Below are 26,097 nucleotides of genomic sequence, written 5' to 3' on the forward strand. Positions count from 1 at the left end.
AAAGAGAGTTTGAGAATTACAACTCTTTGATATTAATTCTTGACTTTTTTAAACTTTGCATGAAGATTTTTTATTTTTTTAAACTATAATTACATTATATTTGATGCATAATTCCTTTAGTGATGATTGGGGTCGAAGAATGATCTAGGCAGGAAATTTGATGGTCAAACAACTCTCACCAAACTATTTTCTACCATCCTTCCAGGTGTAAATAGCTTCTTTCTCCTCTAATTTATTATGCCTCTTTGAAATTAATTGAATTGGAACTAATTTGAAACTACCTATAACATTCTAATTTGCATTCTAGTTGAATATGTTTGTAATATCTTTTACTAATCTATGACCTCACTGAGAGAAGAAGTCATGGTGTATGTTCTTATCTTGTGTAAAACCATGATCAGAACCAAGCCTTTAGTGGGTGCCTAACAAATGCTGAATGGATAATAATTCATATTTTTAACACTTTCAAGTTCACTAAGTACTTTCTTTGCAACAATCCTATATAACTATTATTACCTCTATTTTATAGATGAAGAAACTAAATATCATAGTATCAGAAGAAGAAATAAATGAATGAATCAATAAAGAAGAAAAATGTGTTCAAAGAAATATGCTCAAAGATTGATTTATTACAAAGAAAAATAAATGTAACCTTTTTTTTTTTTGTTGTTAAGGAAATAATGCTTGAAGTTTGTCAAGAATTCCCTAACTATTTAAAACCAAATATCCAATATACACTTATTCAGGATAACTTTTTTTAAATGGAGAAGGGAATGTTTACAGAGTATATGGGACTATCCTAAGGTCACCAAGTCTATGACAGGTTAACCTGGAAGTGGATCAATTGTTCCCTTTAATTCCTGACTTGTCAGCAGCCCCTTCTTCTTCATATTCTTCTCCTTCAAGATGGTGTTCATTTTGGGGATTGTTGACTTTGGCTAGAAAAAGTATATTGTTTTCATTATACAAAATGACTATGAATGGCCTGTCAAAGTTAATGACTATAGGTGAAGGGAACCTCATTGAAGTAAGGACAAACTCTACGCCTGTAGCAGCTGCAGCTTCTGTGCCAGTCTCATCTACATCCATCACAGCTTTGTGGACAGCCTGTAAGGGGAAAAACAACATTACTGAACCTGGAGGAACATGAATCAGATCATGAAGGATGATGGGAGAAGTCCTTCATGGACTATGGGTATTGGATCCATGAGCTCTTCACGCATCAGATCAAATTAGATTGCCAGTCATAGCCTCAGTGCTAAAGGAAATCCTAGAATCACTTACACTCTGAAATCTGTGCTGAGAAATTATAGGGGTGGGGAGGGGGGAAAGGAAGGAACTTTAATATTTTCCCTTCATTTCTGAGAAAATGAATTTGATAATTTGTTCTAGACATTTGGAAATAGCTCTGGACAGCTTCTTCCATCCCCATTTTCCTCCTTTCAGCATCCATCTATCCTCCTCATACATTTCTTTGTTCCTCCTTTCAATCTGCTCTCCTCCCTTTCTTATCTTGTCCTTCCTACCCTGATCATATTTTTTTTAATCTTCTCACCTTTTCCCTCTAACCCTTCTCTTTCTTTCCCAGCCTCATTATCATTTTAATGTTCTCATTCCTATATTCCTTATCCCATCTTTATGTCCTCCAGGATCTTGCTCCTTTTTATTCCTTCTTCCTTTGATAAGAGATTTTGTGTTTCACAGACCCTATCACAGAAAATGGGACTTCATAATGTGATTTAAACTGAATGTAAAGTAGTCCCATCCTGGCCTAGGTGAACTTGGGCCAATTCTCTGAACATTGGTCCTTTTATACTGTCTGCTGCATGTGTGGTGGGAGATCTGACTTCAGATTGAAGAGATCATCAGAGTTCAAAAGGCAAGAGTGGAAATTAAGTGACAGACAAGAGATCTGGAACTGAAAGTTGATGAGGAAAGCCAGTACCTGCTCCCCTAAAAGGGAAGGAGAAAGGAATAAACATTTATATAATACCTGCTGTATGCTTTTTATTAAGTGCTTTTCACAGATTTTATGTCACTTGGTATTCACATCAACCCTCAGAGGTAGATGCTAGTATTTTCATTTTATAGTTGAGGAAATTGAGGCACAGAGATTTAAATGACTTGTCCAGGGTCATGGACAATTTCCCAGAAATTACTGAGAGTGATTCTCACTTCTTGGGTGAGATTATTCTGTGGATGAGCTCAGATTTCATCACACTCCTGAGTCAAGGAATCCCCTGAGTATTATCATCTAAATGCTTCTATAGAACTTCCCACTTACTGCTTTATGATTTAACTTGAGAAATAACGCTTTCTTGCTGTCTATTGTTTTTTGAGTGATAACTGTCTGGTGGAATTGAAGATAAGGTGCCTTAAATTATTCTTCCTTCTCTCAGTTTGGGGGCATGATTAATTCCTTTCTGGAATGAGCAGAGCAATTGACTTTTTTCATACACCATAACTCTAGATGCCAAATATATGGTATATTGTTATTGTCATTGTTTTAGTCATTTTTCAGTTTATGTCTGACTCTTTGTGACTCCATTTGGGATTTTCTTGGCAATGATACTGGCATAGTTTCCCATTTCCTTCACCAATGTGACCCCATTTTACAGATGAAGGAACTGAGACAAATTAAGAGTTAAGTGACTTATCCAGAGTCACACAAGTCTTAAGTGTCTGAGGCCAGATTTGAATTCAGATATTCCCCAACTCTAACTCCAGTGCTATATTTAATGTACCATCTAGCTGTCCGTAAAAACAAAATTTGCTAACCCGAAATACCTGGATTAGAGTTTGCTAAACTGATTATGATTAGTAGAGATTTGAATTCTTTGCTACATGTAGCTGATCAAACTATTAATGGGTACTTAGGAATTTCCTCATACTTTGGAAAGTGGTCATGCATGAAGTTACTTCTATAAAGAAAGGCTTAATAATAGGTTCTGAATGAAAGCTCTAATTATTACAGTTCTTTTATATTAATTCTTGGGTATTTTTAATCTTTCATCAAGATTTTTTTTATCTTTTTAAAACCGAAATTGTTAAAAATGAAATTTTGTGCATAATTCCTTTTGCTGATATTTGGGATTGAAGAATTCTGCACAAATGATGTATTCTATAATCTTGATGGTCACACAATTCATACAAAGCTACTTTTTGCTACCCTCCTAAGGCAGCTGGGTGGCATAAGGAAAGAGAACTGGTCCCAGAGTCAGGGAGAGTCTTCTTCCTGAATTCAAATCCAGTCTTGGAAACTTACTAGCTGTATGACTCTGAGCAAGTCATTTAACTCTGTTTGCCTCAGTTTTCCTATTTGTGCAAATGAATTGGAGAAAGAAATGATAAATCACTAGTATTTTTGCCAAGAAATCTTCAAATGCAGTCTTGAAGAGTCAAACAGGAACTGAACAACAATCATCTTCCAAATTGAAAGTAGCTTCTTTCTCCTCCAATTAAATATACCACTTTGAACTTATGTGTCTATCTATAACATTCTATTTTTCATTGTAGTTGAATATATCCCTATCATCTTCTTTATTAGACTATAACCTCCTTGAAGGAAGAGATCATGGTTTATCTTTTTAACTCTTGCAATACAATTACTAAGATTTGATGAGGAGGTTGGAAGGATGTACAACATTTAGTAGGTACTTAATAAATGTTGAAAAAAGAATAATTCACATCTATAACACTTTCAGGTTTACTAAGTGCTTTCTTCACACCAACCCTATGCAACTATCATTATTCCTGTTTTACAGCCGAGAAAACCAAAGTTCCAAATCTCAAAACAACGAACTGATGAATGAATGAAGAGAACCTTTTTGTTCTTTGCACTGTTGAGACCTCCTCGGTGCATTCGGGATGGGAGAAGAGCAACACTATAAGTCTCCCTACCTATTGAGCAAACATCCTTTGTTTTGGGCTCTTTTGTAGTTGGGAAAAATTCCCCTGGAAAGCTCTGAATAATGGGGAGGGAACTCCACCCTAATCACTCACTGATGTCTCTGTGGGTCTCAGTTTTCTCATTTAAGTTTCATTTCTCCAATTTTTATAAAAACCAAACAAATACTCATCCACTTCTCACAATGGGAATTGTCTTTTTACTTGGGCCTGACAGATTGTAAGCACTTAATATTTGCTGATTTGATCTGACTATGCGACATTAAGAAAGTCATCCAATACTTTGTGAATTGGAAAATGGAAGGAGGTGGGCAGGACAAGTGGAGAAGCAAGTAAAGTATATATAAAATAAATGCAAAATCTTTTCCAAGCTAGGAAAGCACTAATGCAGGGCTTATCAAGAAAGACTGAATATAGAAGGGGGAATCTGAGATGATTCTTAATGGAAAGAAGGATTCCAAGAAGCAAAGAAAGGTGAGGAAGGGGAATATTTTAGGCATAGAAGACAGCTTGTGCAAAGGTATGGAAATAGAAGCTGGTTTGTGTATAAAACTGTTGAAGTTCAAAAGGAAACCCCAGGAGGTTGGGGTCACAAACAGTGTCAAGAGGTGTCTCAAAAGAATTTGCTAGGCTTGAATCCTGCACTAAGTCAAGGGACAGAGCTTACTGTAATTGTAATGCCTATTGAGGTGGGCTAAGTTCCAAAAGGATTTAGCAAAGAACCAGGAACAAAAAGACAAATTTATAGGAAAAGACAAATTTGCTTCTTCATGTCAGTGATATGATAATTTTATGGCCCAGAGACAGAACTGAGGAGTGGTCTATTCACTTTTGTCTCAGGAACTAGGTTATCACCAACCAGCAGATTATCTATCAGAAGACTTTAGAATCATTGACAAGACAGATTGTTAATCTACTTCAGAATTACTGCTATTTTTCTTATAGAAGCTGTATCCTATCAAAACCATAAGGAGGCCAGTTTGATAAGAAACATAGTAAGGCAGAATAGTGTGAAATCTGTTTTGCAGATTGCTTAGAATGAAGTTGCGAATAGGTTTTATATTTTATTTGAAGGCAATAGGGACCCATTGAAGCTTCTTGAGCAGATGCCTTTCCTCATTTCTTAACTTTTAAAATATTTTTTCCATGAACATATTTGGACTTTTCTTGTATATGCATGAAAGTATGCCTTAAAAAAAAAATAGTTCTTATCTAGAATGTGAAAATGTCCTTTTCTCCTGAAGGTATTTCTGTGTATTATATAGTTGGAAGCAGGAAACAAACAAGCTTGATTGGTCCAAGCAAAGAGCTAGGGATCTATGAGCACTTTTAATAAAGCACAGAGCAGTTAGTAGAACTAGAGGTCACAGAAAAGCAGAGGATCACATATATTAGGTGGACAACTGGACAAAAGAACTGTGAAGCATGATCTAGGGTCAGCTAGATAAAATGGATTATGTGAGTGTACGCTAACTTACCAATCAGAACTTCTTGATCTTAAGGAAAAAGTAACAAAACTGAGTGAATTAAATCCCTCAGAGAAGAAAGAGGCATGATCTAAGAGGATACAATCAGGAGTGAGATGGGATTATGGGGTTTTTGTTTGTTTGTTTGTTTGTTAGCTTTTTTTCAGAGGAGGCTGAAGCCTGCTTGAACAGGCTCCAGAGAGCTGATTGTTAAATTTTCAATGTAAGCAATTATACCTTAGAAATTGGCAAATACAATAAATTTATTGTTCTGTCCATTTCCTAAATTTAACAAAATGGACAAAAATGTTAATAATGATTAATAGTAATTAAGTTTAGACATGTTTTAAGTATATATATATATAGTCAGACAGCTGGTGTTTAAACCACTAGACTTCTAGTCTTTTTCTTGGTGATAGCTCTATCTCTTACTTTTCAGGCTCTAGCTCTTACTATTCAATTTGGCTAATGGCTGAATTGAGTGAGTAAATGAAGCAAACTGTAGATCTTTGTAAAGGAAAGTTGAGTCAATGTTTATTCTTTCATATAATTTCTTCATGCATTGGACAAATTTTTTTTTACACTTACTATGAATCCATTCTTTTGCTAGACACCAACAATATGAGGACAAAAATTAACTCATTCCTACTCTTCTGTGAATGACCCCTGTTGAAGTCTGATTACCATCAGGTAAACAGCCATTTCTAGCTCCTAGATTTTTTTTTTTGTTTAATTTCAAATTGAATACACACATATATATACATACACATTGATGCAGAAGTAGACTTCCAAATTCAGTAGTGCTGTGAAAAGGATTCCAATTGATGTAAAATAAATTAAATCAGCCTTTGGAAAATATAGCAACAGAAAAAGTGCTGTTGGGTTTTGTTTTGCTCAGTCATTTGGGGTTTTCTTGGCAAGATATTGAAATAATTTGTTATTTCTTTCTTTAGCTCATTTTATAGAAGAAGAAACAAGGCAAACAAGGTTAAATGACTTGTCCAGAGTCACACAGCTAGTTAAGTGTCTGAAGCCAGATTTGAATTCATTAAGATGGGTCTCCCTGACTTCAGGCCCACCAGTCCATTCACAGAGTCATCTAACTGTCCCAGATGTCCAATAATTCACAATAAAAAGGGTTAAAATGATACAGGTAAATATCATAGGATAATGCTGAATGGATGTTTGAATGAAAGGGGCAAAGAAAAAAAATATTAGAACTGGAAAAAACCTCAGACATTGTCTAGTTTAACATTGTGCCCTTCTCATTTCTGATACGCACTTTAATGAAAAGGTAATTAACTCATAGAGAAATGGAATGCTTTGTCTATGATCTCAAATCTATGTTTTCTAGCTATCTCCACTCTACCATATTGCTCAATCAGAGGTACTTTTAGAAAATTTGGGAATTCTGTTCAACAGGAAATTGAAAATTCTAAGGCTCTAGAAATCCATTCTTGTTAATAATGTGCTACAATTAAGTATGCTTTGAAGACTGAAACTCTGCGTTTATTGGGCTCTGTTAGCTGCATTTAAGTCTCTAATACATTAGGAAACACTCAGTAAATGTTTGTTGACTGATTATTAGGATTGTACATGCATACATTTAAAATGATTCTTCACATAGCTAAGGAATCAAAGTTTTTGGACTCTGGGAGGTAGGAAGGGAATACCCATCTAAAACAATAACAAAACTGTTGGAAAGAGTAAGAAGTGTATTTTTGTGGGTTTATGATACTGAAAATTAAGCAAGTGTTCTCATCTCCCTGATCTCTAAGGAAATTATGGTCCTTAGAAGGAGCAAGACCTTCAATGGTACAAAAAATACAGCATTAGCCAAAAGGTGCATTTAATTTTAATTATATAATATTATACACTAAATATATAATATAATATATAATTAATTATAAAGGTCAATCACCCACTGTAGCAACATATCCAGATATTACATTACTGTGTATTAATAATATTAATCTGAAAATTGATTGGTCAGGATAAATTTATTTGGAGTGACCCTAAAACAACCCTGAGCTTTTTTGAAATTATTTGGCATAACTCAAGAAACCATGCAATTTCTTTGTAACATAGATGCCAGGGAAGATGATTTTCCTGAATAACAAACAAAATTCTTAGCTTGGCATTTAAAGCCCTCTTCAATTAGATATTATTATGAATTTTCAGATTATTTTATATACTTTGAAAAATGAAAACTAATTTGTCTATTTTTTTTCAGGTTTGCAAAGCATTTTCCTCATAGTAACCTTGTAAGTCAAATGCTGAAAAAAATGAAGAAAAGAGAACTTGTTTGCTTAGTCACATACCTAGGAAATGAGAAGCTCATGGAAGAGTTGACATGTATTGGTCTTAGAATCAGGAAGACCTACATTTGAATTTAGTCTTAGAAATATAACTGCTTTCAGAACTCAGGCAAGTTATTAACTTCTCAGACTCAATTTCCTCATTTTGAAAAGATTAACATTTACCATTTAGGGAGTCCCCTAAGGTGCATAAAGTGTTTTACCTATGTTAAGTTATTTGCTCCTTATAGCACCATAATGACACAAGTGCTCTTATTATCCTCATTTTTGTAGATAAGGAAACTGAAGCACAGAAAGGTTAAATGATTTGTCCATGCTCCACCAATCAGAGAATGTCTGAGACAGACTTCAAACTCAGTTCTTTCCTACTCCAAGTCCTATGCACTGTTCATTGCATTAGCCAGCTGGAAAGCATAGGCTATTAAATTAAGAGCATATATCTCAAAGAGTTATCATGGCAATTGGATGAGAGTCACTTAGCATCTCTAGGTCTCAGTTTCCTTATTTGTACAATGATAGGATTTATATTAAAGGGCCTCTGAGGATTTTCCCACCACTACATCTATGTCACCTATGTGAAATTTTTTTTTAATTTTAATTTTCAGTTCCAGATTCTCTCCCTCTCTCAACTTCCTCCACCACTATTGAAAAGGCAACAAGAATGATATCCACTATATGTATGAAGTCATGCAAAACATATTTCTACATTTGGCATATCAAAAATAAAAGCAAGAAAAATAAAATAAAGAAATATTATTCTCGGAAATTAAAGCAATAATTAGGAGCTATTTTGTGCAACTGTATGCCAATAAATCTGACAATCTAAGTAAAATGGATGCATATTTAAAAATATATAAATTGCCCAAATTAACAGAAGAGGAAATAAAATATTTAAATAACCCTGCTTTAGAAAAAGAAATTGAACAAATCATCAATGAACTTCCTAAGAAAAAATATCCAGGGCCAGATGGATTTACAAGTGAACACTATCAAACACTTAAAGAACAATTAATTCCAATACTATATAAACTATTTGGAAAAGTAGGCAGAGGGGGACCTACCAAATTCTTTTTATGACCTAACTATGTTGCTGATACCTAAACATAAATATGGTGTGGAAGAGTCAAAACAGGAAAAGAAAATTCTAAGCCAATTTCCCTAATGAATATGGGTGCAATATTTTAAATAAAATATTAGCAAAAAGATTACAGCAATTTATCATCAGGATAATACTATGACCAGGTAGGATTTATATCAGGACTATCAGGGTTGATTTAATATTAGGAAAACTATCAGCATAAATAATCATATCATTAATAATACTAACAGAAATCATATGATAATCTCAATCGATGTAGAAAAAGTGCCAATTCCTATTAAGACATTAGAGAGCTCAAGAATAAATGGAGTTTTCCTTTAAATGATATGTAGTATCTATCTAAAACAATCAGTAAGCACTATATGTAATGCAGATAAGCCAAAAGCTTTCCCAATAAGATCAAGGATAAAACAAAGATGTTCATTATCATCACTATTATTCAATATTGTACTGGAAATGTTAGCTTCAGCAAAAGATAAAAAAATTAAATTGAAGGAATTAGAATAAGCAATTAGGAAAGAAAATTATCACTCTTTACAGATGATATGATAGTGTAATTAGAGAATCCTAGAAAATCAACTGAAAAGCTACTGAAATAATTAATAACTTTGACAAAGTTGCAGGCTATAAAATAAACCCACCTAAATTATTAGTATTTCTATATATTATCAACAAAGCACAGCCACAATAGAAAAAAAGAAAAATTCCATTTAAAGTAATTGTAGACAATATAAAATATTTGAGAGTTTACCTGCCAAGACAAACTCAAAACATTTACAAAACTCTCTTCACACAAATAAAGTCAGATCTAAACAATTGGAAAATTATCAATTGTCTAAGGGTAGGCTCAGATAATAAAATTAAAATAACAATTCTACTTAAATTAACCTACTTATTCAGTACTGTATCAAACTAACAAAATTCATCTGGAAGAATTAAATAAAAAAAATTTAATTATATCAAGGGCATCAATGAAAAACAAAATTCAAAGCAAGATGGTATAGCCATATCAGATCTAAAACTATTTTATAAAGAGGCAATTATCAAAACTATTTGATATTGACTAAGACATAAAGTGGTGAACCAGTGGAATAGGTTAGATACAAAAGACCCAGTAATGATTATAGTAATCTAGTGTTTCATAAACCAAAGACTCAAACTTTTTGGATAAGATTCACTATTTGACAAAAACTACTGGGAAAAATTGAAAATAGTATGACTGAAACTAAGCATAGACCAGGGGGGCTTGTGGGCCATATAAAGCATTTGGTTTGACCCTGCCAAGGCAACTGCAGGTGATGATGAGCCAAAAACTAGTATGACTGCTTGAGTTTTAAGTAGATAATTTTGTATAGCTTACAAATGATATAAATAACCATATGGCACTTGGCAGAAAAAAGGTTTCCCACTCTTGGCAAAGACCAACATCTCACATTGTTTACCAAGATTAGGTCAAAATAGGTATATGATTTTATTTGGGAAGTGGTTGTGGTTTGTGTGAGTGTGTGTGTTGTTTTGTTTTTGGCAAGGCAATTAAGGTTAAATGACTTGCCCAAGGTCACAAAGCTAGTGAGTGTTAAGTGACTGAGGTCAGATTTGATCTCAGGTCCTCCTGACTTCAGGGTCATTGCTCTATCTATTGTGCCATCTAGTTGCCCCTGAGTATATGATTTAGATATAAAGAGTGATTCCATAAGCAAATTGGGAGAGCAAAAAACAGCTTACCTGTCAGATCTATGGAGAAGGGAAGAGCTTTATAACCAAACAAGAACTGGAGAACATTATGAAATTCAAAATGTATAATTTTGATTATATTCAATTAAGAAAGTTTAGTGTAAACAAAGTCAATGCAATCAACATTACAATAAAAGCAGAAAGCTGGGAAACAATTTTTGACAGTGTTGCTGATGAAGATCTAATTTCTAAAATATAGAGAACTGAGTCAAATGTATAAGAATACATGCCAACTGACAAATGGTCAAAGGATATGAACAGATCATTTTCAGATCAAGAAATTAAAGCTATCTCCAATCATATAAAATATTCTAAAACATTATTGATTAGAGAAGTGAAAATTAAAACAACCCTGAGGAAACATTTATGCTTATGAGACTGGATAATATGATGGAAAAGAAAAATTATAAAAGTTGGAGAAGATGTTGGAAAATTGGAACACTAATGTATTGTTTGTGGAGTTGTGAACTGATCTAACTATCCTGGAGAGCTATTTGGAACTATGTCCAAACTGCTATAAAACTGTGACCATCCTTTGATCCAGTAATACCACTTCTTGGTCTGTATTCCAAAGAGATCATTTAAAAAGGGAAAAAAATCCACAGGTACAAACACATTTTAGCAGATCTTTTTGTGGTATCAAAGAATTGGAAATTGGAAAAGAATGGAAATTACCCCATGAATTGGGGTAATAGTTGAATAAGTTATGGTAATGGAATGCTATTTTTGTATGTGAAATGATGAGCAGGTGGATTTCAGAAAAACCTAGAAAGACCTAGAAAGATGCTGAATGAAGTGAGCAAAACTAAGAGAATTTTGTAAAAATATTAACAGCAAAATTGTGTAATGATCAACTATGATAGACAGTTCCACTCTTCAAGACAATTCCAAAAGACATGATGGAAAATGATATCTTCATCTGAGAAAGAACTATGGAGTTTAAGTGCAGATCAAAACATACTATTTTTACTGTTTTTGTTTTTCTTTTCTCAGTTTTTCCCTTTTGTTCTGATTTTTTTCCATGATATGACTAATGTGGAAATATGATTAATATGATTGTACAAGTATAATCTATCAGATTGCTTGCTCTCTTTAGGAAGGTGTAGGAAGGGGAAAGTGAATTTGGAACTCAAAATCTTATAAAAGTGAATGTTGAAAACTATCTTTACATGTAATTAACAGTACTATTATATGAAAAAAATCTTCAAACTGTACTCATCAGTTCTCTGAAGGTTGATAGTATTTTTCATCATGAGCACTTTGGAATTGTTGTAGATCACTGTATAGATCAAAATAGTTAAGTCTTTCACAGTTGACAATCATAATATTGCTGTTGTTGTGTACTATATTCTTCTAGTTCTACTCATTTGATCTTGCATAGCTGATATAAGCTTTCTCAGATTTTTCTGAAGTCATCTCCCTTTGCCATTTATTATAGCAGAATAATATTCTATCCCAATCAAATGCCACAATCTGTTTAGCTGTGCCACAATTAAAGATTATCTCCTTAATTTCCAATTATTTGACACCAGAAAAAAAAAGCTGTTATAAATATTTTTGTACAGATACATACATCCTTTACTTTTTCTTTGATTTCTGAGATACAGACCTAGAAGTGATATTGCTGGGTAAAAGTGTATGCACAGTTTTATAGCCTATTGAGCATACCTTCAAATTGTTCAGAATGGGTGGACTAGTTCACAGCTCCATAAACAGTACATTGGTATCCCTATTTTTTGCCACATCTGCATTTATTGATAAGTGTTAGATGGTATATCAAAATTGTCTTAATTTGCATTTCTCTAATTATTAGTGGTCTAGAGCATTTTTTCATATGACTATAGAAAGCTTTGATTTCTTCTTCTGAAAACTACTTACTTCTATCTTCTATTTATAAATTGGAGAATGACTTCCCAAAAATTTAGTTCAGCTCCTTATATGTTTGAGAAATGACACCTTTGTCAAAGGAATTTGCTGTAATGTTTCAATTTCCTGCTTTCCTTCTAATTTTGGCTACTTTAATTTTGTTTGGGAAAAAAAATTGTTTTAATTTAACATAAACAATGTTATCCATTTTGCCTCCTGTGATTCTCTCCATATTTTGTTTGGTCACGAACTCTTCTTTCCTTCCTAGATCTGACAGATGATTTTTCCACTTTCCTAATTTGCTCGTTATATTACCTTTTATGTCTAAACCATATATTCAATTTGAACTTCTCTTAATATAAGGTATGAGATGTTGGTCTATACCTAATTAATGCAAGATTGATTTCCATGATTCCCGGCAGTTTTTTTCCCTCAAACAAGTGAGTTTTTGCCTTAATAGCTGGGACTTTGAGATTTGTCAAACAGTGAGTTATGGTGGTCATTTACCTAATCTATTCTATTGATTGACCATTTTATTTCTTATCTAGTACTAGATTCTTTTGATGATTATCACTTTATAGGAGAGTTTGAGAACTGGTACCCCTAGGCTGCTTCTTTGAACTGTTTTTTTTTTTTTTTTTGGCATTGATTCCCTTGATATTCTTGACCTTTCTTTTATTTTTCTTGTCTTACTGTTATAGGTACCAATTCTGGTAAAATATTGAAGAATAATAGAGATAATGAACATCATTTCTTCACCCCTGATCTTTTTGGAAACGCTTAGCATTTATCCCCATTAAAGATAATGTTTGCTCTTAGTTTTAGAAAGATATTATGTATCATTTTAAGAAAAGCTCCATTTTTTCCTGTACTTTCTCAAGCTTTTAATATGAATTGGTGTTATATCTTGTCAAAAGTTTTTTCTGTATTTTTTGTTATAAACAATTTTTTTTGTTTTTGTTTTTGAGAGTACTATTTATGGTTTCCCTAATATTATTTAACTAGTCCTACATTCCTGGCATAAATTCAGCCTGACCGTGATGTATGATCTTTGTGATATATGGCTTTAGTCTTATTGCTAATACTTTATTTAAAAATTTTGTGTCAATATATATGAGGAAACATGTCCTACAATTTTTTTCTTCTATTTTTCTCTTCCTTTCCCCTGTTTTTCCTCCTCTCAGGCACTTTACACTTGAAAACAGGTGATATAGTAGATAGAGCATCAGACCTTGACTTGAGTTCAAACTCAGATTCAAAGGCTTGCCAAATGTATGACTAGATAAGTCACAAACTCTGTCTTAATTTCCACATTTGTAAAATAAGGATAATAACATCTACCTCTCTGGCTCATGATGGATCAAATGAGAGAATGTACATATAACTCTTTGAAAATCTTAAAAAGCTATATAAATGCTTTTTTTAAGTCATATCTAGCTCTTTGTGATTTTGAGTCTTTCTACTACTTATGATTATTATTTATTAGCTGTTGGATCTGTAGCTCAAATGGTGCTGCCATTCAACTGTGTATCATTGACAAATCACTTCCCTTTAAAACCTCCCTTTACCAGAGTCTTCCTAACTTAGGTTGAGAAGACCTGAATTCAAATCAAATTTGAGGCATTTCCTAGCTGTGTGGACCAAAGCAAGTAATTCTTTCACTAGGTAACTCAAAAGGTTATTGTGATGAAGATATTTTGTTTATCTTGATTCTTTATAGATATATGGATCATGACATATTTCCAGGGAGCTACATTACATTTGAAAAGATGAGTTATAATAAAAAAGTTATCTTATTCCTTGTGCTAGAGAATCTACAAGAATTGTGGGAGGCTATGGAATCTATAGACATATGTTTTTGTTATTTATACTACTGCAATGGTATCAACATGACCTTGTTCAACCTTGCCAAAGCAGAACTAGTACCTTGCCCACCTCTGTCTTTGTACTTAAAAACTTGAAAAGCAATAATTTAAAGTTGTTGAACCTACTTTGGAAATTTTGATGTCTTTGGCTTGTTCACTTATTCCAGAAAGATTAGCATCATCAGTAAAGAGTTCCTTAATACCAATTGCTGGAAGGATCTTCTCTAGTTCATAGTTACTAGAGATTGAAAATTTCGGCAAATAGAGCTGGATCTGTCTGAAAAAAAAAAGTAAGAAAAAAAAAACCATTGTGATCATTTTATTCTCTAGCACCTTTGGAATAAATTAATCCATATCTTGATATTCAGTTTAACAAGTATTTAATGAACACATTAGGACCCTAACCAGAGATACAAGGTTGGAAGTGAACTTGTTATTAAAACTAAATGGGTTTTCAAATCTTAGTATGGTAGCAAGTTGAAAATTAGGGAGGAATTTGAGAGGAAAGAGGGAGGAATTTGGAACACAGGTTTTTGCAAGGGTCAATGTCGAAAAATTATCCATGTATATGTTTTGAAAATTAAAAGCTTTAATAAAAAAAAGAAAGAAAGAAAATTAGAGATACAAGGTTAGATTGTATGCCTTAACATAAGTTCTGTTGTATATATGGAAATGTTCTTTCTTTTCTTTTCTTTTTAGAAGAAAGATATAAAAAAGCAAAAGTGATTTTGTTTAAAACAAAAACAAAAAAATAACACTTTAACATTAGCTCTAAGATTAACCCAATTTTTTCACCTTCTATATATTTGGATGATTTTCACATTCCAATTGAGAGAAGATCTTCAGTAATGGGTAAGATAGTCTATCAACTAATAAACATTTTTTAAGAATTTACAGGGTGCCAGGCACTATGCTAAGTCTTTATAAATATCTTATTTGATACTCACAGCTCTGGAAGAGAGGTACTGTTATTATATCGAATTCTAGTAGGGCAATTTTCTTTCCTTCCTTCCTTTCTCCCTCCCTCCCTCCCTCCTTCCTATTTTTCCTTCCTCTTTCTTTCCCTTCTTCCTCCTTCTCCTTCCCTCCTTTCCTTCCTCTCTCCCTCCCTCCCTCCCTCATTCCTTCTTTCCCTCCTTCCCTTTTTTCCTACCCTCCCTCCCTCCCTCTCTTCCTTTCTTCCTCCCTTCTTCCTGTCTCCTTCTCTCTTCTTCCCTTCCTCCCTGCTTCCCTCTTTTCTTTCTTTCTTCCTTCCTTCCTCCCTCCTTCCTTCCTTCTCTCCTTGCCTCCCTCCTTCTCATCTCTCTTCCTCTCCTTCCTCCCTCCCTCTTTCCCTCTTTTCTTCTTTCCTTCCTTCCTTCCTTCTTTCCTTCCTTCCTTCCTTCTTTTCTTCCTTCCTTCCTTCTTTTCTTCCTTCCTTCCTTCTTTCTTCCTTCCTTCCTTCCTTCCTTCCTTCCTTCCTTCCTTCCTTCCTTCCTTCCTTCCTCCTTCCCTCCTCTTCCTCCCTCCCTTCCTTCCTTCTTTCCCTCCTTCCTTCTTTCCTCTATTTCTTCTTTCTTTCTCCCTACCTCCCTCCTCCTTTTCTGTCCATATGAGAATACATACCTTTACATGTGTGTGCTTTAGCAAAAAAATATAAATTTTGATTACTGAAGCTTCACGATTTATCTTGAGGTTGGGGACTAGATATGTTTTCCTCTTTCACACTTAATTATTCTATTATTTTTTTTTAAAAAAATGAGGACAATTAGCTGTTTTATTCCATATAGTTTCATTTATGATTTTCTGAAATGGAGCTATGGAAAACTAGATTTTGATTTAAAAAAAAATTGGGCTTCAAATAGAGTTACCTGACCATGCCTTAAACCTGAATCACTCTTTTTAAGGACCACACCTAAGTATGAAAGGGCAGATCAATTCTCCTAAAGCTCCCACAACTGTGAATCATAACATATTTGAAGGAATTGCAAATCAGCCTTTACTGACCCAGATATTGCTAGTGAATTGGGAATGAAGTAAATTGGAGGCAAGAGGGAAGAGGAGAGAATTCAGAGAGTGCAACTGCCTCTCAGTCTCCTTGTATTGTTATCATCCTCTCACAAGAAAGGATCTTTTCTGATGGTCAGACTTAGATTCCCAGCAGCCACTAGCAGGTAGCTCCCATAACACACTCTGGCTCTCACTGACTAGCCAATAACAGGTTCCAGACCAAGCTTCACTTGTTTGAGTTTTGATAACTCAGAATGAGTATAAATAGAAATTTTTTTCTGTCCTGACTAGAAATTTTGAAGGTCTTCCCCTTTCAGTTTGATTTCTTTTTCTTGGAGTGGGTAAAGCAAAGCCATCTTTTGCCTCATTTCTTACATAGTCTTAAATCACTGAATGTTTGTTGCTTCAGACAAACCAAGTCCTGGGAAGATCTTAGCTTAAAAAAGTCAAAGTCTCTCACTCATCTTCACTCATCCTGATTTATGCCTTGCACTGGACTTGGATAGCTCTAGAGGAGAGAGTGAGACTAGTGATTTTGCACAGCCCTGCTGCTTTAAAATCCAATTCATTTGCAATTCAAGACATCACTCTCCTGATGTCATTGGTTCTCTTCAAGAACAAAAAACAAATAACAACCTGCGCTTTTATCTGAAGCTTATATTTATATCTACTAGCCTCTGCTCCCCCCAAAACTATACATAATGAGTATTTAACACATTTTTCTTGGATTAAGAAGTTTAGAATGTCTGAGTTGAAAGAAATTGGAGAGGCCCATCTATCTAGTCAAACCCACTACTTTTTGTGGAGAAGTTAAATAAATCCAGAAAAAAGTGACTCAGGGAAGCCATTCCTGTAGTAGCTCATTTGGAATTCTAATAAAGGCCTTATAAACATTAAGCTAGTACTTTCTCAGCTTTGCTACTGCCAATTGAATTAAACTTAAAGGATTTATTAAATTGAATCAAATAAAACCAATTCATTTCTTAATTTGTCATATTTATAGAGGCACAATTGAGTTATTGATGAGTTGGTTTCTTCCCCTTGTATTTTGAGGATAATTTTGTTTTGTAAAAGTCCAGTAAAACATAAATAATCCTAGGATAGAAGGCAAGAAGTAATCTCCCTCTCTTAAAAAAAATCCATTTTTATGATAAAGTGAAAAATGCCCTATATTGATAATCAGGAGACCAGGAACTAGTGTAAGTTCTGGCACTGAATTGCTGAGTGACCTTGGACAATTACTTAATTCCTCAGTTTTATTATTTATAAAATGAGGGAAATGATATCTATTTCTCAAAGTTGTCTTGAGGAAGCACTTTGTAAACATTAAAGTTTTCAGTTTTGTGAGGTTATTTATCAAGGCTATTACCCATCTTCTAATGAGGTGACTTGAGGTTCCTATCTAATGCAGTTTTTTGGTATTTATGTAGTTTACTTCTGTGTTATGTCAGACAGAGTCCTGAATTTGGAATCAGAATTTGAATCTTTACTAGTTGTTACCTTGTCTCAGTTTCTGCATCTGTAAAATGAAGGTATTTGATAACTTCTAAGGTTTTTCCCAGCTCAAAAGTCTATATTGTAATTTTATTTGTTTAAAAAAAAGATTGGGAAAATATGTGCCAATTCTTCTTTTTGTAAACACTTTATCAGGGTTCATTGGCATATAATCAGGCTCTGAGCAAATGAGGCACACACAAACAAATAAAAAATCAGAAAACGTTTATATTTACTTATTCTTAAGATTTTATAGAAGGATGTTGCAGTATTTACAATATAGAATGGTGTTAGAAAATAATAGAGTTTACTGAACTGAAAAACATGTTTTTTACATGACTATAATTTGGATTGCTAGCTCATGAGATTTCAATGTGTCTTTTGACTAAGATACAGCCACCTCTGCCTGAGAGGTGAATATTTCCCAGGATTGTTTTGTATTCCCTGAGCATTTTATCAATAATCATTCTGGTTTAGCTTTTTTTTTTTTTAAATAGTGTCATCAAGAATGGAAAGAACAGGATAATACAGATTAAACAATAGAAAGAATGTGTTAAAGCTGGATGTGATCCTAGAGATGATCATAGTGAATAATTACCTTTCTTGGAGTGAATTTTTCCACTTGTTCAGTACTTCTAGACTGAGAGCATCTTCAACAGTCTTCATTTTTGTTATATCAGGAAGAATGAAAAGTGCTGTAGCATTTCCCCTATATTTCAGTTCTACAACTGTGCAGAAAAGTTCCTTGTCTTGGAAAATACGGGTATGAAATCCAGCTTTGCCCATCATGGAAACATCAACAGTCTTGTTTTCACTCACAAAGAACTTCTCCTTAAAAGTGTCAGATGAAGCAAATGGTGTTTCCCATTTGGCTTAAGAGAAGAAAAAAAAAAAAGATACAGAAAAAATGTTATACACAAAAGCGATTTTATAGTAGTATCTACAGCTAGGGCAAGCAGAACTGGAAATCACAAAATCAGGGATTTTTAACCTTTGTTTCATATGTCATGGATCCCATTGGCCAAATCCCACTGAAACCTGAATATTTTATTGCCTACATTTATAATTTAAGCCATCTACAGTCATTTTGATTTATAACTTGTCATGGGACCCAAATGGGTATGAAATGCCTCAGTTTCATTGCCTCAGTTTCCCTGAATTTTTTTGCCTCAGTTTCCCTGGTGGAAACTCCCTCCTCCTTCCTGGCCATAAGACTGAGATAATTAGGGCTGTAGAGCTCTGACAATTCTGGCATCCCAAAGAGTCATTAAATTCCAAATGGTTTATCTCAAATGCCTGGGCATCTTCTGACCACACTTTCTGACTCCTGCCTGACCACTTTCTTATCAGAATTTATGATTCTTTCTCCTTACCCCCAAACTGTCAGAACTGAATTATGGTCCTTCCTGGAATTTTCACTCACCCAGTGTTCTGTTCCCCACCTCCCTTGCCTTTGTTTCCCTGATTGCTGGAGCCCTATAAAAGTCTCTGGGATTACTTGCTTGTGGCTGAATGCTTTGAGACAAGAGTCTGATCCAGTTGACTAATCAAAGCTCTCCATTAATAAAATGTTAAAAACTCTAATCTATCTTGCCTCAGTTTTTCTGGCATTTCAAGTGAGACAGGTGACCTTGCACACCTCTTCAAGAATGAAGGACAAACAACAACAATAACAACAAAATGTCAAAATTCTGTTAGTAGTTAATGAAAATAATGATGTAAATTTTTAAAAATCCAATTTCATGGAACCCCTAAAATCTCTCCACGAACCCCTGGATTCCAGTTTAAGAATCCTTGCTCAAAAATCTATAGGCTCACAACTTTTTTTTTCTTAGCTAGAAGGAGCCTGAAAAAATCACTTAACTATTCCTTTACTTCTCACTTCATTGTTTTCCTGCTCCATGATTCTTATTGGCATAGGACAGAAATTTTTAATAAGGAATAAGGAAAAAAACTCAACACTCCCTTAAAGTTTGATTGGACCAAAGGATCATTGATTTAGAAAATGAAGAAGCTCTACAATTATTCTAGTACAGCCTCATATTTTTACTAATGAGGAAGATGAGTTTCATAGCAATTAAATGACTTTTCTAAACTCAACAAAGCATTAAAGTGTAGAGCCAGGGTTTAAACCTTAATTCTTTTTCTAGAAATCCAGTGTTTCCCTTTGGTCATGTTACCCTTCTGTAGAATAAAGTGAATGATCATAGAGTTGGACCTATAAGGGACCTCAGAAGTCATCTAATCCAACCACTTAATTTTATAAAACCTTATTTTATCAGAGATCACTTCAGTTACAGATCAATCAATTGTATAAAATTTCCTGTAATGGCCAGAGGAATAGTAGATAACAAGATATGTAGAAAAAGGAACAGGGAGTGAGACCATAGGTTGAACATGAGAATCAGAATTGGAATTGAACCTGAAAAGATAAGTGGTTTTGAGATTAGGAGAAGAGAATAAACATTTATTAAGCACCTACAATTTGCCAGGCACTGTGCTGAGTACAGGATGAACCCTGAAACTGTGTCCCCTTTAATATGTAAAAGAAGAGAGATTCGGGGGTCTCAGGCTCTCTCCTGGGAAAAACATACCTTCCCAGACAAGCCCTTCCCAACTTAAGTGTCTTCATTCAATTGGAGATCTTGGTCAAATCACCTTTCATTGAAACTGAGATCTTTTGGGGGTGGCCTGGATCCCCTTCAGGGGGTTCTACTGGGAAAAGCCTTCAAACTTCTAGTTAAGTGATTTTATTCAGTTGGAGATCTCTGTCTGATGGTCTTTTATTGATTAGTCCAGACAGCTCCCAGCCTCAGGCCAACATTTGCCCATATAACCAGGGGTCTATTAATTCCTAATTAGGAAATTCCTAATGAGGAGTTTTGCCCACTAAGAGACCTTCTCAGTGAACAATAAACTTCCCTTTTCTGCCATTCAGACTTTTCGGGTTTGCGAATTCTTTCTCATTGGATTTGTGATGAATAGAGGGGATTCCCCACCTCAGTTCATCATTTTGATTCCCTGACTGGGAATCCCCAAGAATCTGGACAAGGTAAAGCCTTTTCTTGTTTTATTCTATAGCCAGAACATTCCAAATTCCCAGGAAAATTTGGATTGTTGGAGCTCGATGCTCAGCAGAATTCTCTGTCCGGGAATGATCAGACTGGAATTCCTGTGACTTGACAAAAAGTCCCTTTATTCAGGGAAAGTTTTTGTCATATTTCTCTCTCTCTCTAGGGATGCCTAAAGAGAATGGAGAACTATAGAATTGAGAAATCTGGGGCTTGTGGCAAAATGATCCTTCTATTTCTAAGGATCCTTCCTTAGGCAGAAACAAATTCAGTTTGAAAGATCTCAAAACTAAAAACCTTAAATTAAAACAGCATTGCAGGATGCTGCTTAAATTTGCTGAAAGGAAATCAAACTACCTCTTTTCTATTCCTCTAGGGACACAGGAACCCTCCCCTGTATTTCTATGCAGTCCTTATCAAAGAGACATCCCTCTTCACCTTTCTACAACTTTTCACAATGTTAATCCTCTGCTATCTTTTATACTATCTTTTCTTTAGACTTTTATGGCACTGGTGTCTCCTGGTTCTTCTCCCACCTGACTTTTCCTCAATCTCTTTTGCTGGATTTTCATCTTGATCATGCCCATCAATTATTTCTCAAGGCTTTGATTTGAGCCTTCTCATCTGTCTCTTCTCTATTTAACTTTGATCTCATTTGCTCCAATAGATTCAATTCTCACATCTATATGGATGACTCTTAGATCTATTTATTCAGCCCCAATCTTTCTTCTGAATTCCAGTTTTTTAAATACACTTTTATATCAAAATGGATGTCTAATAGATGTCGTAAATTCAAGATTATATTAGTTGTTTTTCTTTCCTCAAAGAAATTCAAGAATAGATTCAATTCTCACATCTATACAGATAACTCTTAGATTTATTTATCCAGCCCCAACCTTTCTTCTGAATTCCAGTGTTTTAAATCCACTTTTATATCAAAATGGATGTCTAATAGATGTCTTAAATTCAAGATTATATTAGTTGTTTTTTTTTCCTCAAAGATATTCAAGAATAAATTCTCACATCTATACAGATAACTCTTAGATCTATTTATCCAGCCCCAACCTTTCCTCTCAATTCCACTTTTTCAAATCCACTGTCATATCAAAATGGATGTCTAATAGATGTCTTAAATTCAAGATTATAATTAGCTGTTTTTCTTTCCTTAACCCCTCCAATATTGAATATCTCTATTTTCTAACATCTTTGTAAAGTGCAATTCTTGGGGGTTTTTTGATTTGTATTCCCTTTATTTTTTATTCTCTATTACAAGAGTTGACTTTCTGGGGAGGGAATCAAAGGTGATATAAAAAGGTATGGCTGCAGCCCTTAGGAATAACAAAGACTACCTGGTCTTGGAAATGATGTAGTTAGAAATGCTGTATTTCTTCCCTTGGGCTATCTTGTTCTAGTTTATTGTATATGACTAAAATGCTGAATTCAAAAACATTGCTGGCTATCAGATAATACCTTGTCTGTCAATGATAATAGAGTTCCTGAGAGTAATGAATGGCAATAATGAAATTATTAAAGTTAACACTGATAGAAAACAAAATTGGGTGCCTGCCACTTGATCTAGTAACATTTCAGGCCTAAAATAATGCCTCTAGAAGGTTCCCACTCACCTCCACCCCCTAGTTTTTATTTTTCTAAAAGGATTAATAAATGAAATGAAATTTTTTTTCAAGTCTATAAAGAACTATCATGGGGAAGAAGGGTTAGACTTATTTTACTCGGCCTCTGAGACCAGAACTAGAGTCAATGAATGGAAGTTATACAGTTTGATTTTGGTTTGAAGTAATAAAACAACAAAATCTTTTTAATAGAATGCATACAATACTGTAATGAACTACTTTGGTAGGTAGTGAGGAGTTCACTATGTTATGCCACAGTTCCCTTTTAATGTCCCAACCCAATTTCTCCATTGTCCTATTTAGTTACTCTGCCTCAGGTTATAACCTTTCCCTCTTAATGATGATAAGATAAATGTTTTATATCTTTAGGCTATAATCATTCCTTCTTAATGTTTGACAGGATAAAGGTCTATCCATTTTAGACATCATTAGAATATCAGTAACCTCTCCAGTACCTCCCTCCATTGTGTCATCCTAAGTGCTTCCTCCCATTAGGTCATCCCCACCCAGGTACCTCCCCCATTATGTCATTGTTCTTGTTATCCTATAAAAATCTTGCTGTCTCAATACTCAGGGCTGGAGACAATAGTCTCGTTTAGCCTTGGGACCAACCATGGATCCATTTGGTCCCAGTATATCTCTCCATTTAATAAATTATTAAATTGTTCTCTAATCTCTGTCTTGCTCAGTTTCTCCATCATTACAACTACTATAAGCAATCTTCAAGTAGAATATCAAATAGATATATAAAGTTGTTTACTTGTTCTGAATGTTGTACAGAGAATTCATGCTTCAGTTACAGGATGAACTCAAAGACATCTAAGCCTCTTCCCAATTTATCAATTCCCCAGTTGGCCTGGTGCTCTCCAAGTTCAGTGTGGACCTCTATATATCCCCAACTCCCATCCTGGTTCAGCATAATTTTGGAGAGCACTGAAGTTAAAACAATCTGGATATGAATCATAACTGTTACTCCTCAATCATGTGACTAAGCAAATCATTCCTCCTCAATAAGTTTTGGGGTTTTTTTTTTTTTTGTTGTTGTTTTTTGGGGTTTTTTTGGTAACACAGGATGATAATCGCTATTTTGTCTGTTTAAGATAGGCATATAGTTAGGATAGTTAGAGCTAATAGATCCACATTTTAAATGTTAATTATCATTAATATTACTCACTAAGTCCTTGAAAATCTCTACCAACACTGTCCCTAACATCAGCTTGTAGCCAAAACAAATTTTAGTTATTACTAGCATTTTTGGCAATTCTCTGGGCATAGGGGTTGCAGCATTTCTGTGATTGACTAAGTTATTATCTCTAAACTGTAGTAAAGACTAAAAATCTGGGGACCTTTGATAGGCTGATCTGAAGCAGTCTGTAGTCTACCAGAAAGGCTGGCTTTGTATCTAGGGCAACACTGCCAAAGCAATCTCCCTTTTGTCAGAAGAATTGCTAGTCATGTATTCTGACCCCACAGCAAGAATCCTATCCAAAGAAAGAAACTTCCAAGTGAACCCTAGAGATCCAAGATGTCCTTAGTGGACTGATACTTAAAATTATGATGAATGCAATGATCAAGCATGGCTTCTGAACACTGACAGCAAAGCAAGCCTCTCTCTCTCTTCAGAGGAAAGCTGGCATGTAGATATGGCACAAGGCATGTTTTCTTAGTTGTGGCCAATGTATTCATTAACTTATTTTTACTATATTCATTAAATTATTTTTACAAAGGAAATTCTATTGATAGCAAGAGAGTCATTGGGAGAATTAACATTTTTTTTTTAAAAAGCATCAATAAAACATTTTTAAGAGATATTTTTCTATAGCCACTACATCATATAAAATGTAATGGGTCAGCAAGAAGGTGCACTTACCTTATCTACTGAAACACAGATAGACAAGCTTAGAGTGAATTCGGGGTTCATTGATCACTCTTTATTCAGGGGGAGTATAGACATTATTGGAGGGCCTCATCAAAGAGGACAACCCATAGAAGCAACTGCAAACTACAATTTTGGTTTTTAGTTGAGATCTTCCCAGAAAAAAGGGAGTAGCCTGGATAGGTAATGAGAACCAGACTCTTCTGGTTCATAACCCAATTGTATCTCCCACAATAAATTCATCTCTTGGTCTTCTCATCTAATTCATTCTTTCTCATATGAACTTGGGTAGCATGAGTCAATAATCCCAAAGACTAGTTACTGATACAACCCAGAGTTTGTGATCAAACTCTGAGGAATTTGAGATGATTCTGGAAGCCTAGTGCCACCATCAGTCTTTTTTCTTTCTCTTTCTACATACTTTATTTTCTGCTGCCACCAATCTGCCACTTTAATAGCATAGTATATACAGTATAAAACGACTGGTAGATGCCTTTCCTAAAAGAGAAAAGTCATGAACTGTACATTAGGGAGTTAAGAGACTTGTGATATTGATGTAATAGAACTGTATGCCCCTGATCTTTGGGGAGGCGGGGGTGAGTTAAAAAAAACCCTGAATCTCAACCTTTCAAGGCTTCTGGGAGCATCCCCACCCTCCTACTTGATTACCAGAAGAAACTCTCACAATAATCCTCACCTTCAATTCATTTGGAGATCTTGGCCTAGGACATAACCACCAACCATTATTAACCTGGAAATTAGTCCCTCAATTCATCTGGAGATCACTCCCTAGCTCTGGGCCATAGAAAACTAAATAAAATCAAGACTCTGTATCCCAATCTTTGCTAACTTCCTAATCAGAACCAGCCCACTGAGATTTCTCAGTGAAAATAAACCCATTTTGTCAAATCACTTGGAGACTGGGACTATGAATTCTTTCGCAAAACTTGCAACACCTGCCTGGTAACACCTCATTGCTGTTAGAGTATCTCACCTCTTAACAATATCATTCCTGATTCACTGTATGACTCTAAGTCACTCATTTGACTTTTCCATGTTGCAATTACCTCATCTACAAAATGAAGACAATTCCTGCCTTCTTTATGCATTCAATGCCAGTCACTACTTACCTCTCAAGGCTGTTGTAAGATCACATAAGATAATGTGCTTGAAATTTATCTTAAATTCACAGTCTACTGTAATGTGGAAACTATTATCATCATTAATCAGTCAACAATCATTTAAGCACTTACTGCCAAGTACTGTGACAAGTATTGGAGATAAAAAAGAAAGAAAAACAGTCCCTAGACTTCACATTCTCATATGGGAGATAATATAGGGATAACTGGGTATGTACAAGTTAGTCACTCATCCTTCATACTCAAAAGGGACCAAAATGATATCACATTGTTGTGGAAGAAACACAGTATGTTTGACTATGTGAGTAGATGGATGGTAATCTTAGAAGGGAGGGCACAAGCAGCTTCAGAGGCTGAGAGGGGCCTCTGGGATTTGAGCTGAGTCTTGAAGAAAGTTAAGATGTAAGAGAGCCAGGAAGAATTATAGCTAGGAGGAGAACAAGTCAGTACAAAGACTTCAGTTGGAATATGAAGTATTCCTAAGGAACACCAAGTAAGTCAGATTAAATGGATTTTAGAGTACCTGGAGGGGAATCAAATGTAAGAAACCTGGAAAGGTGTGAAGGGACTAGACTTTAAATTTTATAGAGAGTATTAGTCCATTACTTATAGCTATTAATATTATTAGTCTCTCTTTTTC

At 34.6% G+C, this 26,097-nt stretch overlaps 1 protein-coding gene across 1 annotated transcript in view; it reads right to left on the bottom strand.

Moving 5' to 3' along the window:
* Positions 1-609: 609 nt before the first annotated feature.
* Positions 610-26,097, bottom strand: part of LOC127549939 (serine protease inhibitor A3N-like) — a 37,364-nt gene continuing 11,876 nt past the window's right edge. Inside the window, exons 3-5 of the mRNA XM_051978437.1 lie at positions 18,336-18,609; positions 14,381-14,531; positions 610-1,107 (exon numbers count right to left, since the gene is read on the bottom strand). Coding sequence (XP_051834397.1) covers positions 841-1,107; positions 14,381-14,531; positions 18,336-18,609 — 692 coding nt within the window. The 3' untranslated portion in view covers positions 610-840. The remainder of the gene's footprint in view (positions 1,108-14,380; positions 14,532-18,335; positions 18,610-26,097) is intronic.

The sequence above is a fragment of the Antechinus flavipes genome, chromosome 2 (genome assembly GCF_016432865.1).
Source record: "Antechinus flavipes isolate AdamAnt ecotype Samford, QLD, Australia chromosome 2, AdamAnt_v2, whole genome shotgun sequence".
Classification (NCBI taxonomy): Eukaryota; Metazoa; Chordata; class Mammalia; order Dasyuromorphia; family Dasyuridae; genus Antechinus; species Antechinus flavipes.